Here is an 18370-nt window from a genome sequence, read left to right as displayed (position 1 = left end):
TAAACAATGTTGAATTTATTTTTCCTTAGATAAACATTTTTTTAAGAAGCCAAACTGATTTCGGAACAGGGCTTTAAGGGCCTATTGAAACCGGAGCGGTATCCGCTACCGGCTACCGCCGTGGGTAGCGGTAATATTTAGTACTAGACGTTCCACGCGGCTTCGCCCTCATAAATTAGATATTTCACAGACAAATTAGTCCACAAAAATAGCCTATGATCCTTCACGTGGTCTACTTCTTAACAGTGCCAAATAACATAAAAATTGCTCCAGCAGTTTGTGAGATAAGCTATTTCAAATAATTTCCCCCGTTTTTTCCACATCTTCTATTTCTTCGCTTCTATTAGTCTTAACTCGATAAATGGGCTATCTAACACTGAACGAATTTTTCAAATCGGACCAGTAGTTCCTGAGATAAGCGCGTTCAAACAAACAAAGAAACAAACTAACTCTTCCGCTTTATAATGTGGTAAGAGTGCCGACTCAAGTTTTATCCATCTTCGAGGTGAAGAAATTCTGGCCCGCCGGTGTATTTACCGGAGGTTCCGGGGGAGGCTCCCGAACGAAGCGCCCATCACGTCGCCGAAAGAGACTTTACGTGATATTAGTGTAGTGTGATTGTGTGTGTGAATGTGTAAATAATATAATATTATATTAGGATAAAATTGTTCGGCGTGCATAAGTTGTCTGATTGTCATAACACAAGTTTTTACTTAGCATGCAGGGGCGTCTTTCCCTTAGGTGCACTCGGCGCGCGCCCGCGCTGGCCGGCAGCCACGGCCCACGCTTAACTGACCAACGTAAAAAGAACTCCAGTTTGCAAACATTTTTGTGTAATATCCGAAGCTCTTCTTATATTAATTGTAGTATTACAGCAAAGCAAGGCGCGCCATGAGCGGCTCGGCTTTTGCAAAATAAATATTATAATCTTTATTTTTCAACGTGAAATGAACCTTAAAACACATAAAGAAGATTATATTATTTGGTGTAATAGTGAGTTTCCTATCGCTCGTTTTTTTTTCAAAATAGGTAGTGGGAGGATTTGGATTTAGATACAAAAAAGCCCCCAGGCTCGCGGCTCGCGGCTCTTTGCTCACGGAACTAATACCTTTGCTGACACACAGGCGATTAAAATCGTCGAGCCATAATTCCGCGTAATTACTCGCACGTCTGTCACCCCCTTCGCGAGCTAAGGTCGTCTATCAGGCACTTAAGACAGTAATTATATCGCGGATTGGCCGGAGTTAACCTACTTCCCCTCCTTTAACTATGCCCTAACCGTCGCGTCGCTTCGTTCTTGCTGTTTTTATTGCATACATGCAGAATGCAGATATGAAAATTAAAACAAAACAACTCAATTATTTATCTCTTTGTATCATTAATTGTAGTAGTATAAAATCAAAAATGTATGAGTATAAGTATTATGCACACATGCTACATTAAACTACATAATATATTTAAATACTATAAATCAAAATAAAATCTTTACGATAGGCGATAGCCATACATACGAGTATTTATTTCAATCGGTACTTTTAAAGAAAAAATTAAGCATAGGTAAACATACGTTTTTGTGTTTAGGGCTTCGGTCCCGGGGAGTCCAGGGGCTGGTCGAGGGTGAAGGCCGAGATGAGGGCGAGGGCCTCCGCGGGCTTGTCCACCGGCACCATGTGGCCGGCTCCCCGCACCATCACCTCCAGGAATCTACCGGCAGACTTGTAGTACCTGGATGAAAGAAAAATTGCATCAACGTGCCGCGGGGCGATGGCCTAATACACCACCCCCTCTGTCGCAATAAGTTATATAATATGTGTCTGCGACTCTGTGGTCTAAACTGGCGTCCCGAAGGGGGCGGTGGCTTATTCCACCATGAAGTAAGCGAATTAAAAATGTGTCAGGATTACCCCAGCCAATTATTCTACATCGGCATAATAAAAGGTAACCATTCCTACCAAAGTAGGTATGCCATAGTAAAAGGAGGGGAAGTAAGTTATCTTCATACAAAGGCACCGCGCGCGGCTTGTATGTGTGCGCCATAGTATCAATGCGTCGCCACGTACGGCACACAGCAAAATCTCGGCGGTATCAGCAGCTGCGCGCGGTGCCTTTGTATGAAGATAACTTACTTCCCCTCCTTTTACTATGACATCGGGGTGCCTTTTTACCGCGGGGCGGTAGCGTATTCCACTGCCCCCTCGAATACCAACGGGTGTCAGCTATACGCATGCCAGGACTTACCCAGCCACTTCCATGTTAGGGTATCGCCACACGTGCCGCGGGGCGGTGGCGTACTCCGCCGCCCCCTTGAACACCAGTGACTTGTAGCTGTAGACAGACGCGTGGTACGGCACCATTGCGTCCAGGTGACCACTAAAATAATAAGCAATATGGAAAAATTTAGTTTAAACTTATCAACATTGTTCACAAGAAATAAATAATCAAAAGATGCACAGCACACTGAGTGGCAAGTCCTTATGTTAAGGCGAAGCCTTGATAATTTGGCTGTAGCGATATCGATTTTTCACAGCAATGACTAAAGCTAAGAAATTAAAGTTCATTGTCAGTATTTATCATGTCTTTGTCTTTGAATTACCCATAGCATAACACGATTGGTCAACTTTTATAACACAGAATAATCAATCAAAAAGACCTCTGTAAAAAATCTCTGTCTGTCTCTGTCTAGGATTCTAATTTTGCCAACAGAGGAGAGTGATTTAAGCTTCCAAAATTTGTGCAGGTTTTTAAATTACGCGACAAAAACCATTCTGTCGCTTACGCGGTACGCCCTTTCCATTTCTTGTCCCGGCCTCTCATAGAAAACAAGCAATATAAAACATATCCAACAAGGTTTTTTACTTTAACGCGGCGTCACCTTAAGACCGAGAAGGATCTTCCGACCGAGCGAGATAGCATGCTCGGTCAGGCCGAAGCCCACTAATGTTAAAGCTTAGGCCAAACCTACGCGAACATGCATCTGCGAAGCGGAGCGTCAAGTTGTCAAATGTGTTTTTGTATACAAAACACACATATTTTGACAACTTGACGCTCCGCTTCGCAGACGCCTGTTCGCGTAGGTTTGGCCTAAGCTTTATAATCTTGCCGAAACTTCGTTCTCCGAAACTTCGAGAGCGCGATGCAAGGGCCGTACCACAAAACCGTTTTGAGACTCAAACAATTGTACGAGAATGCCGCGTCCTACTCTAACAAACGTAAAATGACGATGTTAGAGCAGGACGCGGCATTCGTTGGATTGTTTGAGTCACAAAACTTATTGTGGCTATTTGTGTGTACAACCATATGCTGAGCCTGGTGCATTTTTATTGCTATACATACATCATCTCACCTGTAAGTCATGATCCTGTAATGATTCAGCAACTCCTCTAGCCAGGGTTTGGCGCTGTTCATCATATCGAGCCCGAGTTTCATGTATACCACCTTGTTTAAATTGTCAAAGGTCGTGTTCCCCACGTGTATGGCCTTCCGGATGTGATGCTGCTGCAGAAACTCTACATAGCGTAGGTTAGCAAGCCCTTCAGTGTTGCTCAAGAAGTTGTACTGGTTTGTTATTCCAGAAACCTCCCGGGACATGCCCATTCCAGACAGGAACGTCTGAAAAAGGACCTTGAATTTGTGGGGCCTTGGGCTAATAGGTACTGCTTAGGGGCCCTACCTAATTACTCAACTAATTGCCGTTTTGATAATCAGATTAAAAAAATAAGAAAATGCCTCATTCCCCGTTCCGTTTGATAGATGCGCACACGGGTTGATTGATCGCAACCAATGTTGCCAACCTTATGATCGGATTTTTTTAAATTCTAGATATTTTTTATTTTTGACAATATCGTCTATTGGTTTCAGTTCGGTTGGGGCAGGCGCGGTCACAGACTGAAATTTTGGGGGGCGTCACTCAATAGTCACTACACTATTTTTTTTATCTGCGCCCTCGGACGGTTCTGTTTTGCCAGCTGTCTAAGGTCGGACGCAGTGGTGGTTAGGGGATAGATAGAAATGTCCTTTTATTATTTGGCAAGAATTTGAGATTTTTCAATTTGACCTTAGATTTTTTGGGGGGGGGGGGGGGGGGGGTCATGTGCCCTGTGACCCCCCCCCCCCTCCCCCTTCGGACCGCGCCTGGGTTGGGGGCCCTCTGTATTCGCGGGGCCCTGGGCTGCAGCCCAAAAAGCCTTTAAGTAGATCCGCCCCTGCTGAAAAATTTAAGTCTCTAGGTATAATGTTTGTGTATCTTATGCTTAATAAATAAATAAAAATAAGCATTTTGTAGACAGTTGAAAAAATATTAATTTGGTCATTAGTGGATATTCTAAATTCAAGGCTTCGATTATGCGAATGGCTTACTATTGATTTTGACAGAACTTACATTGATGATATACTAGAATTTTTAGAAAAACATCTCGTGTACATGCTGACCGCTGACTTTCACTTACAAATAGTCCCATTTCTGTGTCTCCCTCCTGCAAATACTTTCCAGCCGTCTCCTCTATCTGCCTCAAGATGGCGGCTGTGGCATCGTCTACTAGTCCGAGCTCTCGCAGCAGAAAACTGTGCCTCATCAGCCTAGGCGGGTCGATGAAGCCGTTTCCAATAGACATGCCCTGAAAAGAGCTTATAATGGATTCTGGTAGTGATAAACTTTGTCGTTCAGTTTATTTCAATTTAATGTTATATTAGGGAATGAAAAATCTTTCGTTCGGACCAATTAACTACATTACCACCGTTTATTGTTAGAATAATTTCTAACCTGCAGGTTTATAGGCCTCTCTGCCTGGTCAGTCTTCCGGTGCCAGTGTATCTGGATACCCAGGGAGGGGATGTGTTTGCCCGCGTAGGACTCGCCCGCTACGAAGAGTGGAGCTGGCCTGAGCTCGGGGAAAACTGTTAGAAACTGTTGCAGGGCGAAGTAGAGGCTCGAACCGATCTATAAAAGGTATATTATTATAACTATAAACAGAAAATGAAATGGATCATTTTAATAGTTCTAAAGACGCTCTGGATTTATGTACAGGCAGTAAAGGCCATGGCCTATTATCGGCAGCGTCTAATGGCGTCCTAGGTGGGCGGCAGCGTCCTAGGATGGCGATAGAGGTCGTACATGGGGGCGGCAAAATTAAAGTGGCCTATAATAATTTATAGTCTATATTAATAAAAAATATAAATCCGGCCCTGCTAAAGACTCTTCGAGTTTATGCCGTCGTCTGAATTTCGTCTTATGATAGAATGATAAATAATATCCCATCCAAAAAGTTGAGCCTAAAACGCAACATTGGTTATGTTAATTGCAGGGGTTCTAACCAATAATCTTCTGAATACCTGTGTCTGGTTGGTGGCATAACCGTCGTCGTCGTTGTCGGCAAAGCTGAATCCGGTACCAACAGGGTTGTCGATGAACAACAGCGAGTGGTTCGTCCCCCACGAGTGCACCCTCTCTGTAACACTCTCGTCAGTACAGTAGTTGAACTAAATACAGGCAATATTGGTCTTCCATTTAAGAAAACTATACATTTTGGAACGAAGTTTCTTATCGCGCGTTGCGAAAAAAATTTAGACCAAAAGTTGTATCGACACTTTTTACTATAATAGTTGTGAGCCGTGCGGCGTGCGTGTGTTTCTCTGCCTGTCTCTCTCTCTCTCTCTCTTAGAAAGCCACTTTGTTCCATCCGGATGTCGTTTGACACCTCTTGAGATTTTTTCTTTATCTGAAGAAACTGGAGATATCAAAACATGACATGGACAGTAAAGGCAAGTTCAAGAAACATACCTTCCAAATGCCCGCTCCCGTTGACGTGGAAAGGGCCAATTTCGACGAACAGGCCATACAGGGACGAAGCCCCCGGCCCTCCCTGCAGCCACAGGATGAGGGGCGTCTCTCCCGCAGCCCTGCCCGGCGCCGGGAAGTACCAGAAGAACAGGTTGCTGTTGTATTGCTTGTTGACCTAAGCGAAGGAGCATCTTAAGAATCTAATGTTTATGCAAAATCTTAGCACTTACTTTTAGCAGCTCCAGATTTATTTTTATGTATAGACAGAATAGGTCATGGCCTATGGGCGGCAGCGGCCTATAGCATCCTAGGGGGACGTTTCCTAGGATGGCGTCAGAGTTCGTAAATAGGGGCGGCAAAATGAAAGTGACCCAATATTCATAAAAAATATAAATCGGGCCCTTGCTTTCAGATACGCTGTAGCCTGATAAAAACTATGACTGTAACGTGGTTGCTCAGTAATAGCTTACCGTCAGATAGCCCGAGTAAGTAGTTCTCCCGTCCCATGAACAGTGCTGGATCGATCTTAGCAGCGTTTCTGGCTTCTCCAAGCTTATTAGCCTCTATTAGTGGTGTCAAAAGCCAAAAGCAAATCCCAAAAGCAACTATGGCTAAAAACTACAATAATTGTGACGTGCCTTTTCAGAATAATGTAATAGTTTACCGTCAAATAGCCCGAGTAGCTCTCCCGACCCATGAAGAGTGCTGAATCGACCTTAGCAGCGTTTCTGGCTTCCACCAGCTTGTTGGCTTCTATCAGTGGTGACAGCAGCAGTGGATCACCACAGCCAGCGCAGTCGCCGGCGGTCGCGGCTGTTTCGTAGCGCTTCACCAACGAGTAGAGGTACGGGTCCGACCTCAGTATAGTACCGCAGAGGGCCTTGTCTATTAGACATCTAAAAAAAATTGAGTATCTGATATGCTAAGTACTCACATACGGTTTTGCTCGATAGATTTCCGAATCGAAGGAAATGACATAATAATTTAATAAATGACATAATTAATTCCATCGAGCCGGCTCGAAGCGAGCTTTTGAGCTGTCAGTTTTGGCGGTCCACACGGTGGTTATTGCTCGATTTGGAGTAAAACTATCAAGCAAAACCGTATGTGAGTACTTAGCAATACAGTAATTTCTGGTAAAAACAATTTTTGAAAAAAGTAAATCATGTTTGAGGAACTCTCCAAAATAGGCGATATAGTTTTACAAGTACGACAAACAGTAAACATGCAGTAAACAATTATTTTAATAAAAACATTTAAAATAAGTTATTGCATATTTCTACTAATTATTGTTTTATGCCAGTTTCCAAAACAAAAATGCAATGCGAAAATGGGAAAACTTACTGTAAACTCAAGACAAATAATATTTTCAGCAGCATGTTGACTTCTTTCTAAATAGGTTTGCATCTAAATATCTTTGATTTACATTTTATACCCCACTCAATTAGTTATATTCTATTATTAATAATGCTAATGATTAATGATTTACTACTTGGTATAATGATTATTAACTTTAATCTTATCAAAACTATTAGAACATCATAAAAATGTTTTTAATGATTAGGTATTAATATTTTAATTAAGTAAGTACTTACCTTAGTAAATATGTGTTTTGCATAATAAATCTATGGATAGTTTTTACAACTTTTATCACTGTAATAAGAAAATTCGCAATATAATATTTTTTAAAGTCGATTTTTAGGTTTCCGTAGTCAACAAGTTCCGTAGTTTCAGTCTGTCCGTCCGTCCGTCTGTCTGTGCGCGGTTTTTCCCAGATACTATAGGACCAAAGCTATAATTCGGCATTAATGCACATTTATGATGCCGACAAAATGGTAAGTATATAAGATCTTTAAAAAAAAAACATTTTTTAAGGTACCTCCCCTACACATCAAGCGGGGATGAATTTTTTTTCGCGTCCACCCCACCGTGTAGGGTGTCGTTGGATAGGTTTTTTAATAAGAATATTACGAGTATTCAGGCGTGGTCCGAAGGGGGGGGGGGGGGGGGTCACAGGGGACCATCCTAAATCTAAGGTCAAATTTAGTGTAGTGACTAGTTGGGTGTTTTACTTTTTATTACATAATAATATAAGTATTAAATTTATACAATTAAAGTACTTATATTAGGGGTCACCAAATGGCGGACCGCATTCGGACCGCCGACCTATTGTGTGCGGACCAAGCATGTTCGAAGATGAACTTCGTTAAAAATTGATTTCGGTCTCGACCATGTCTCGACATACTGATGAACATAATATTATATTAACAACAATAATTGTTACTTTTCTCATTGTCAATACTAACAAATACCTTTGTAATTTCCGTAATAACATATGTTAATTTATTTTTAATGTGTGGACCGCGAAGTTAATTTTATTTCTTAAAACGGACCCCGATCGAAACTAATTGGTGACCCCTGACTTATATTATTGTGAAAAGTGTTTATAAGATAAAATAAAATTTGGTCATTTCATTATTTTTTATTATATTTTATCACACACAATAACCCGCAGTACCGAAGTATGACGAACACTGAATTTATCACTGAAAAATTATCTTCGTCAAGTATAGCGATAAAGGCTTAATAAAGTTTAGGGCTTCGGTCCCGGGGAGTCCAGGGGTTGGTCAAGGGCGAAGGCCGAGATGAGGGCGAGGGCCTCAGCGGGCTTGTCCTCCGGCACCATGTGACCGGCGCCCCGCACCATCACCTCCAGAAACCGTCCGGCAGACTTGTAGTACCTGGATTAAAAAAAATGTTCTATGAAATCTCCACAACGTAGAACTTGGAAATATAGTAAGTTGTCGTTTTGGTGGAGACTACTACCAGGCACAACCTATAGTATACCGTCTGGGTCTTGGCGTTAAAAATTTTAAGAGTTAAAAAATAATGATCTTTCAAGATTTTAGAAGTGGAAAAATTTTCACGACTTTGCGCTTTTTGGCGGTGGGCTTGAGAAAAAAAAAGAAAAAAGCCCCGGCTGCAGGTTGAGTATATTAACTGACCTCAACCGCACGAGCCGCGGGGCGATGACGTATTCCACCCCTTAAGCACAGCAACTTGTAATTTCCCTGTACTTACCCAGCAACGACCCCTACGTTAGGGTACCGCCACACGTGGCGCGGGGCGGTGGCGTACTCCGCCGCCCCCTCGAATACCAACGAGTTGTAGGTGTGGACCGATGCGTGATACGGCACCATAGCGTCCAAATGGCCACTGAAACCACGTTACGAATTATCATTATCATCATCATCATCAGCCTACTGCCGTCCACTGCTGAACGTAGGCCTCCCCCAATGAGCGCCAACCATCCCGATCTTGGGCAGCCCTCATCCATCCGCTGCCAGCCACCTTCTTCAAATCGTCGGTCCATGATTTCGGAATTATAATGTCATTTAATATTATAATCAAAAAAATGTACCCAGATGTGCTAGTAGCTTATTTGTAGGATTATGTTTCTTTAAGGCTGATACCGACCTGAAATTAGCAGGTCGATGTCTGTCAGTTCGAATATCGACGTAAAGGACATTAAAATAACATTCATATCAGCGCGCCTTGTACCATCGAGGAAGTTGATTCCTATGCAATTGACAGACCAACGTTATTTGGTCGAATATGTCAATTCAATGTTAATTGTGATCTGTCAGCTGGGTTTGACGTAACGCGACCAAACTACTTAGGTCCCCGATTTGCATAGGAATCAACTTCTCTGATAGTACAATGGCGGTTACGACGGTCCTTGATAGGGCGAAATTGGAGAAAATTATACTTTTCACATGGACATGATTATTCGATATAAAAATTCCTCTTGAGCAGCTGTAGTGTAACTGATAATGTATTAAATATAAAAATTTTATATTTAATACAAAAAAAGGTTAGGAAGTTTATACTATATTTGCAGAAAAATCGATGACCACGGTACATTTTTTTCTGAAAACCTATTTAGTTTGGAAAAAAGTACTCGTCAGCAATTGAAGATTAAAAACCACTCTACAACATATATTTTTTCGGTATTGTGCTTTAAGTAATAAGTTGCACCAGACTTTATAGAGATTGAACTTAGACGAAATTGCCAGGTAGTCTTAATAATATTTTTATTATTTATGAATTATGCTATAGCTATTAGCTAAGTTGCTTGTGTGTGTTGTGCTTTAAGTAATAAGTTGCACCAGACTTTATAGAGATTGAACTTAGACGAAATTGCCAGGTAGTCTTAATAATATTTTTATTATTTATGAATTATGCTATAGCTATTAGCTAAGTTGCTTGTGTGTGTTGTGCTTTAAGTAATAAGTTGCACCAGAATTTACAGAGATTGAACTTAGACGAAATTGCCAGGTAATAATAATATTTTTATTATTTATGAATTATGAGCTATTAGCTAAGTTGCTGAGTGACATGGCGCTGGCGATACCTTAGCCCCTAGCAAATACGTTTTCTTTAACCGTTGTTTGAAAGTGAACTCAGTTCCATACATTTTGATCGGCGATTCTATAACGAATCAATAAAGAAAACGTGTTGGCTAGAGTCTCTTATGATATTTTTAATTTCTATAGCTTTACTGTTAAAAATATTCAGTGCAAATATTGTAGAACAACCAGCTTTGCTGATAGTGCGTGTTTTATTTGAACTGTCTTACTTATATGTCATGATCCTGTAATGGTTCAGCAGCTCCTCCATCCAGGGTTTGGCGCTGTTCATCATATCTTCCGATACTTTGCTGTATACCTTCATGCTTATATTATCGAAGGTCGTGTTCCCAACATGTAGAGCCTTTCGTATTTGATGCTGCTGCAGGAGCTCTACGTAGCGAAGATCCATCCCCTCCTTGTCGCTCAAAACATTGTACTCGTTTGATATACCAGACGAGCCGAAAGCAACACCTAATGCTGACATGAATGTCTGAAAAAAGTGGTTCGTATTTCATCCCCGGCGTAAAAAGAAAGGTGTTGTAAGTTTGAAATGTTTGTCTGTCTGAGGGATAGTTAATCTTAGCAATAGTTCATCCTAATCAGCCTGATCAGTGCTGGGAAAGTTGGGATGTGAACTTCCAGTGATTTGATCAGTTCAATATTTTGTATTCTGATTTCTGACAACATAATATAAACTTTTGAATTGGGGTCGTATTTTTTTTATTATTTAACATTATTAAAGCCGTGGTCGTTAGCCAAGGAGACTTTAGTTGCACAGAGTACCATCAGAAACGTTGATTCTTAGGCAGTTGACAGACCTACTTCATTTAGTCGGATCATGTCAACGTACCAATGTGTCGCCATCTATCAACTTTGACAAAACGCGACCAAACAACGTAGCTCCGCCATCTGAGTGATGAATCAGTAACGCTGATGGAACAAAATGATGTATCCAGCTTACATAGAACGCCATAGTCGTCTCTCCCTCCTTCAAATACTTTTCAGCCGCCTCCTCCATCCCCCTCACCATGTCCGCTCTGCGATCGTCTATGAGTCCCATCTCCCGCATCAGAAAACTGACCCTCATGAGAGTTGCCGGGTCAACAAATCCATTGCCAATTGCCATGCCCTGAAACACGGAACATTTTAAATGAGGAATTCCAAATATCATGTTTTGGGATCTTAGGCGTGTATAAACGAGCCTTTGTTTATCTCGAGTACATAATTATGATGCTCGTACCCTTCACATGTACGAGCATTACAAATGATTGCGGATCCGGATACGTATTAACCAGTTTATTTCTCTAGAGTCTATACTGTATTGTTAAAATGCCGCATGTTTTTTGGCAACTGTACGCAAAATAACCACTTGGTAACATAGTTCTCGAATTAGTAACTTTGCTCGGAGAGTACCGCCCAAGCAGCAAAACAGTCGAATAAGGATTTTTTTACTCAGCCTTTAATCGTATAAGAGCCGGGTAACCGTTCATAAAACACCTATTAATCGTATAATAGCGGTTATCTCGACTATTTGGCAATATTTGCTAATGTGTGCTTTAAGGACGTCGAATAAACGTTTACAGCACTATGTTTTAGCCCTTTTACTCCACCTTTTAGCAGATGCTGAATTAATATGGCTAAAATACTCATTATTCGATCGTTTGATCTCTAACAGTCGTATAATAGCTGTAGAATAGATGATTCGCTGAATTGGGTGCTTTTATACAGCCGTTACTCAGCTATCTTTTATGTTTCTATAAAAGCTCTATAAACGCAATCGAATTGCTTATGGCAACATTGCTGCTGTTACTGCACGCTTACAGACTAACTCTTATAGTAGAATTAAAAACGTTCGTATAGGAGCTGTAGTGTAGTTAAGAGCTGTTATACGATATTTACGAAGCGAACCCTAAATCCTGTTATCATGGCGACACCTTGTGCTATAAATGTGGTGACCAGCACTCTTACTCGACTTTTAATGGAATAAGTTAGCTGTAACTGCAACTAGATTATCAATGTGGACAATGGCAGTAAAAAAATATATTTTAAGTAAATTTAATTATATTAATTAGTCTTCAAATTTAAGAAAATAGGCAGCGCATGAATGTTTATGTAAAAATGCCTTTGGGTTTATCAATAAAGCTTGTTGCGCATGATGTTTTGGAGTAGCTACACGAACAGTAAAAATAATCACATATTGATTTCTCAAAAACTTGATAATATAAATAAGGATTGAGATGTAGTTTAATAACTATAATTTTTTTACATTAAATTTATGTAGCACACAAGCTCGCACTCTTTACAGCACTAATTTGTCGAGTAAAAGCATTCTATTCGCTGTTATAGAACTAAAAAGGAGAATAAAAGCAATTCGTCTGCTATTATAGCACACTTTATCTGTATAATAGCAAATCAATTGCGTTTATTGAACTAAATATCCTATATACGCATTTTGGTTACTCTTAAAACTCTTTTAGTGTTTTCTACCACTTTTACTCAAATCTTACAGCATCTTTTTGTTGCTTACTCAGCGCTTATTCCACTTTAATAGGACTTTAGTCTGAATAATTTGCGCCTTTTTCGCGTCGAGTAAACGTTTACAGCACTTTTACTCGACTGTTTTAAGAACTTTTATAGAACTTAAAGCGAAAACAAGAACGTGCTCTCGACCATTATAGCACGTCCATTTGCTGCTTGGGCGGATATATTGCCTTAATTCTCACCTGCAGGTTGATAGGCCTCTCAGCCTGGTCAGTCTTCCGGTGCCAGTGTATCTGGATACCCAGGGAGGGAATGTGTTTGCCCGCGTAGGACTCGCCCGCTATGAAGAGGGGAGCTGGCCTCAGTTCAGGAAATACTGTCAGGAATTGTTGCAGTGCAAAGTAGAGGCTCGAACCTATCTAGAAATTGATGTTGCAAGAATAAAATGGGTTAAAAGGTTTTAAAGACTAATCAATTTTTGTCTACGTCTTTCGACAGAACAGTGGTAAAAAATCTAGGGATATTCAAGTGTATGTTGTAGAGTACAAAAGGGAAAGAAAATTGATTTTTAGAGCCTAGTATTTCATTATTCTAAAGGACAGTGGGTTTAGGCAGCTCTGGATTTATGTATATGCAATATAGGCCATGACCATGAAGGCGGAAGTATCCTAGGCAGAGAGTTAGGCCACTGCCTATACTGATAAAAATATAATTCCAGCCTTGGGTTTAGCAGGCTGGCAAGGCATGAGGTGCTATGAAATAAAATACCTGTGTCTGGTTGGTGGCGTATCCGCTGTCATGGTCGGTGAAGCTGAAGCCGGCACCAACAGGGTTGTCGATGAACAACAGCGAGTGGTTCGTCCCCCACGAGTGAGGCATCTCTGTAAAAAATATTATTACATCCCTATTCATTCGGTCCGGATCATAAAGTTAATATACCGCTAGTTATATTAACTTTATGGTCCGGATGGCAGCTATCCATACTAACATTATAAATGCGAAAGTATGTCTGTTTAACATCTTCACGCACAAACCGCTGAACCAATTTTGCTGAAATTTGCTATGGAGACGCTTTGTGTCTCGGGAAAGGATATAGAATACTTTTTATCAAGGAAAAAAATAACGGTTAACGAATTCTTGCGCAACGGAGTTGCCGGCGTCATTTGGTATACCTAATATGAAACACTGTGTATCATATAGCTCCGTTGTGGTGGCAAGGAAAAGCTTTGGAACGATATGACTTCGCTATTATGTACAGAATTAATGAAGACAGATTCTTTAAGTGGGTACAATTATTTTATCAAAACTAAACTTTCGCCATTAGCCACATTTATGTCAAACCTAAGCAATAGGCCATAAAATAAGAGATCACTTCCAGGCAACCCTGTAGGAGTGGTCTATTAGAATAAACAATCATAGTTATATAGCATTAATGTTTTTCAGGAAACTTTATCTTTCATGAACTTGCGGTCGCAAAGTATTGGGTACAATGCGACCAGGCCATTTAGCCGAAACTTTTTCGTTTTCGCTTCGTTATAGAATCGCCGATCAAAATGTATGGAATTGACATTAGACGAGTCGAACGTCAACGTCATATTAACGAACGCATATGTCAATTCCACACATTTTCATCGGCGATTCTATAACGAAGCGAAAACGAAAAGATTTTGGCACACCCCACACCCAAGCAGCAAATGGACGTGCTATAATGGTCGAGAGCACGTTCTTGTTTTCGCTTTAAGTTCTATAAAAGTTCTTAAAACAGTCGAGTAAAAGTGCTGTAAACGTTTACTCAACGCGAAAAAGGCGCATTTTATTCAGACTAAAGTCCTATTGAAGTGGAATAAGCGCTGAGTAAGCAACAAAAAGATGCTGTAAGATTTGAGTAAAAGTGGTAGAAAACACTAAGTGTGTTTTAAGAACAACCAAAATGCGTATATAGGATATTTAGTTCAATAAACGCAATTGATTTGCTATTAGACAGATAAAGTGTGCTATTATAGCAGACAGATTGCTTTTATTCTCCTTTTTAGTTCTATAACAGCAGACTAGAATGCTTTTACTCGACAAATTAGTGCTGTAAAGAGTGCGAGCTTGTATGCTACATAAATTTAATGTAAAACAATTAAAGTTATTAAACTACATCTCAATCCTTATTTATATTATCAAGTTTTTGAGAAATCAATATGTAATTATTTTTACTGTTCATGTAGCTACTCCAAAACATCATGCGCAACAAGCTTTATTGATAAACCCAAAGGCATTTTTACATATACATTCATGCGCTGCCTATTTTCTTAAATTTGAAGACTAATTTATATAATTAAATATACTTAAAATATATTTTTTTACTGCCATTGTCCATATTGATAATCTAGTTGCAGTTACAGCTAACTTATTCCATTAAAAGTCGAGTAAGAGTGCTGGTCACCACATTTATAGCACAAGGTGTCGCCATGATAACAGGATTTAGGGTTCGCTTCGTAAATATCGTATAACAGCTCTTAATTACACTACAACACCTATACGAACGTTTTTAATTCTACTATAAGAGTTAGTCTATAAGCGCGCAGTAACAGCAGCAATGTTGCCATAAGCAATACGATTGCGTTTATAGAGCTTTTATAGAAACATAAAAGATAGCAGAGTAACGGCTGTATAAAAGCACCCAATTCAGCGAATCATCAATTCTACAGCTATTATACGACTGTTATAGATCAAACAATCGAATAACGAGTATTTTAGCTATATTAATTCAGCATCTGCTAAAAGGTGGAGTAAAAGGGCTAAAACATAGTGCTGTAAACGTTTATTCGACGTCCTTAAAGCACACATTAGCAAATATTGCCAAATAGTCGAGATAACCGCTATTATACGATAAATGGGTGTTTTATGAACGGTTACCCGGCTCTTATACGATTAAAGGCTGAGTAAAAAAATCCTTATTCGACTGTTTTGCTGCTTGGGCAGTAACATTTTAGATACCTTCTAACTGCCCGCTCCCGTTGACTCTAAAAGGGCCGATTTCATTGAAAAGGCCGTACAGGGAGGAAGCCCCCGGCCCTCCCTGCAGCCACAGGATGAGGGGCGTCTCTCCCGCAGCCCTGCCCGGCGCCGGGAAGTACCAGAAGAACAGGTTGCTGTTGTATTGCTTGTTAACCTAAGCAAAACATAAGAAAGACGAGACATGTAACAGGAAGGCACAGTTTTCTAGGCGTCATTGGAGCAACTTCCGTCGCCCATGGACACTCGCAGCATCAGGAGCTGCAGGTGCGTTGCCGGCCTTTTAAGAGGGAAAAGGGTAATAGGGAAGGGTAGGGATGGGAAGGGAAGGAAATAGGGGATGGGAAGAGAAGGGAATAGGGGAGGGTAGGGAAGGGAATAGGGTAGGGGATTGGGCCTCCGGTAAACTCACTCACTCAGCGAAACACAGCGCAAGCGCTGCTTCACGCCGGTTTTCTGTGAGAACGTGGTATTTCTCCGGTCGAGCCGGCCCATTCGTGCCGAAGCATGGCTCTCCCACGTATAAAATTAATATAAGATGCGATATTATTTATTTATGTGTTATTATAGGACGTATATGTTTTGATTGATGTATAATTTAATGAATTTAATTTATATTATGAATTGTTAGTACCTAATACCTATAAGTTAATATTCAATAACTTTTTTTTTTGTTACACCTTTATAACCACATTTCATGCAATAAATATTATTTTATTCTATTCAGCGTCTATTACCTTCATTTTCACCAAGCAACCTCACAAATAAACACAAGATGTAACATTTTACCGTCAGATATCCAGAGTAACTCTCCCTTCCCATGAAGAGTGCTGGGTCGACCTTAGCAGCGTTTCTGGCTTCTCCCAGCTTCTTGGCCTCAATAAGTGGTGTTAGCAGCAGTGGTTCGCCGCAACCAGAATAGTTGCCAGCATTCGCGGTTGTTCCGTAACGCTTTACCAACGAGCGAAGGTACGGGTCTGATCTTGGTATTGTTCCGCATAGAGCTACGTTTAGAAGACATCTGCAAAGTACCGGGTTTTCCGGCAGTGATTATACTTAGAAAATAGAGACTTGAAGAACTTTTACAATCAAATTTACTTCTTGAAACTAATGGTGCAAATGCAAGTCGGACTTTTGCACAAAGGGTTCCACACTGTTTCCTTATATAACATTATTTTTATATTCAAGTCAATGGAATGAAAGGTAAATTGCGGTTTACGCGCGATTTAACATGCATTAAAAACTAAGTAAATCGCGTTAAAAATTCGCTAGTGCCTAGTAGTTTTCATGGTAATGTAATAATAACTAGCTATTTTACCGCGCTTTGCTCGGTATTTGATAAAACACGAATTAAATTACATTTTCTAAAAATGATTCCTAGCTAGATAGATTTATCGCCCCCGAAACCCCCTATATACTAAATTTCATGAAAATCGTTGGAGCCGATTCCGAGATTCCAATTATATATATACAAGAATTGCTCGTTTAAAGATATAAGATAATAATAATAATATAATAATAATATCTATGGACGCTTCACACCACGTCAGTCTGGCCCCGTGCTAAGTACCTAAAGGACTTGTGTTACAGGTACCAGACAACGGAAATATATTTCATACTTTTATACCATACATATATTTAAGATTTTTATTATATCATACACATATTTAATAGGTACACATCCAGACCCGGGAACATTGAAAACTTTTTGTTCCGTCGGCGGGATTCGAACCCGCGACCCCCGGCTTGAGCTACCAACGCGCTCACCACTGAGCCACAGAGGTCGTCAGATAAATGAAGATAAATGTCTTTATTTCAGGCATAAATGTACCCATACAGATTATATTAAATATTATGTAAAATTATAATAAAATAATGTTGACACTGTAAAGGGGTGTCCAGTCATAAAATCACTTCTTGTTCTGGTTCATGTGAACAGAGATCCACCGCACGTACATGTAAGTATCACTAAGTACATTATATTATGTATATTCTCACTTTAGATGTGGATTTTTAAAAGGTGTGTTAAGTTATAAAAAAAGTGAAAAACGAAACTACTTACTGTAGACTCAACACAAATATTATTTTCAGCCTCATGTTGACTCCTTTTCGATCCAGGTTTGGTACCAAAATATTTCCAGCTTACATATTTATACCACAGTTAATTATTATTGTCCAAATCGATTATAATTAGTGTTTATTCATTATAATTAACAATTATTAGCTTAAGGTCCCGTTCCATCAAGCAATGTTAAATAAATAATGGCTTGTTAAATCAGTTAACGACCTGTTAGAACTATCGAGCGTTCCGCCATGCTCTAATGTCATGTCAAATCACCTAACACGGTGTTAAAAATTCTTGCTAAGACCCAGTTTCATCAAGCAATGTTAAATAAATAATGGCTTGTTAAATCAGTTAACGGCCTGTTAGAGTTATCGAGCGTTCCACCCATGAAGCTAATATAGAGAGGAGGTGTCGTAATCGAATTTCCTTAAGAAACGACGCGTGACAATTTGCGGGGCGAGGGGGTGTCAAGCTCCGCCCAATTTTCAATCTTTCATCCTTAGGCTAAAAGCAAAACAACTAGCTTAGGTCGATGTTAATGTTACTACGTAGTTCAGCTATCTACACTAGATGTCAAAATTCTTGAATATTATGGGACGTACTCAGAACTTTAAAAAAATGTATATTATTAAT

General features: G+C 40.0%; 1 protein-coding gene across 1 annotated transcript; it reads right to left on the bottom strand.

Moving 5' to 3' along the window:
• Positions 1-1526: 1526 nt before the first annotated feature.
• Positions 1527-17789, bottom strand: LOC121737884. The gene is made up of 18 exons (XM_042129616.1): positions 17735-17789; positions 16462-16693; positions 15655-15829; positions 13438-13550; positions 12912-13088; positions 11150-11317; positions 10416-10678; positions 8858-8992; positions 8373-8517; positions 7121-7167; positions 6441-6672; positions 5777-5951; positions 5329-5444; positions 4760-4936; positions 4446-4613; positions 3344-3609; positions 2239-2370; positions 1527-1725 (listed from the first exon to the last, which is right to left on the bottom strand). The coding sequence occupies exons 1-18, from the start codon at positions 17767-17769 to the stop codon at positions 1578-1580; spliced, it is 2904 nt and encodes a 967-aa protein (XP_041985550.1). The 5' UTR covers positions 17770-17789; the 3' UTR covers positions 1527-1577.
• Positions 17790-18370: the final 581 nt, after the last annotated feature.

The sequence above is a fragment of the Aricia agestis genome, chromosome 21, assembly GCF_905147365.1.
Source record: "Aricia agestis chromosome 21, ilAriAges1.1, whole genome shotgun sequence".
NCBI lineage: Eukaryota > Metazoa > Arthropoda > Insecta > Lepidoptera > Lycaenidae > Aricia > Aricia agestis.
This window is presented reverse-complemented; position numbering and strand designations above follow the sequence as displayed.

Coding starts and splice junctions, on each gene's coding strand:
- LOC121737884 (XM_042129616.1), bottom strand. CDS start 17,769: ATGAGGCTGAAAATAATATTTGTGTTGAGTCTACA. Junction 5,445..5,776: donor CGGGAGCGGGCATTTGGAAG/GTATGTTTCTTG, acceptor AGAGTGTTACAG/AGAGGGTGCACTCGTGGGGG. Junction 3,610..4,445: donor ACACAGAAATGGGACTATTT/GTAAGTGAAAGT, acceptor GTCCTTTTTCAG/ACGTTCCTGTCTGGAATGGG.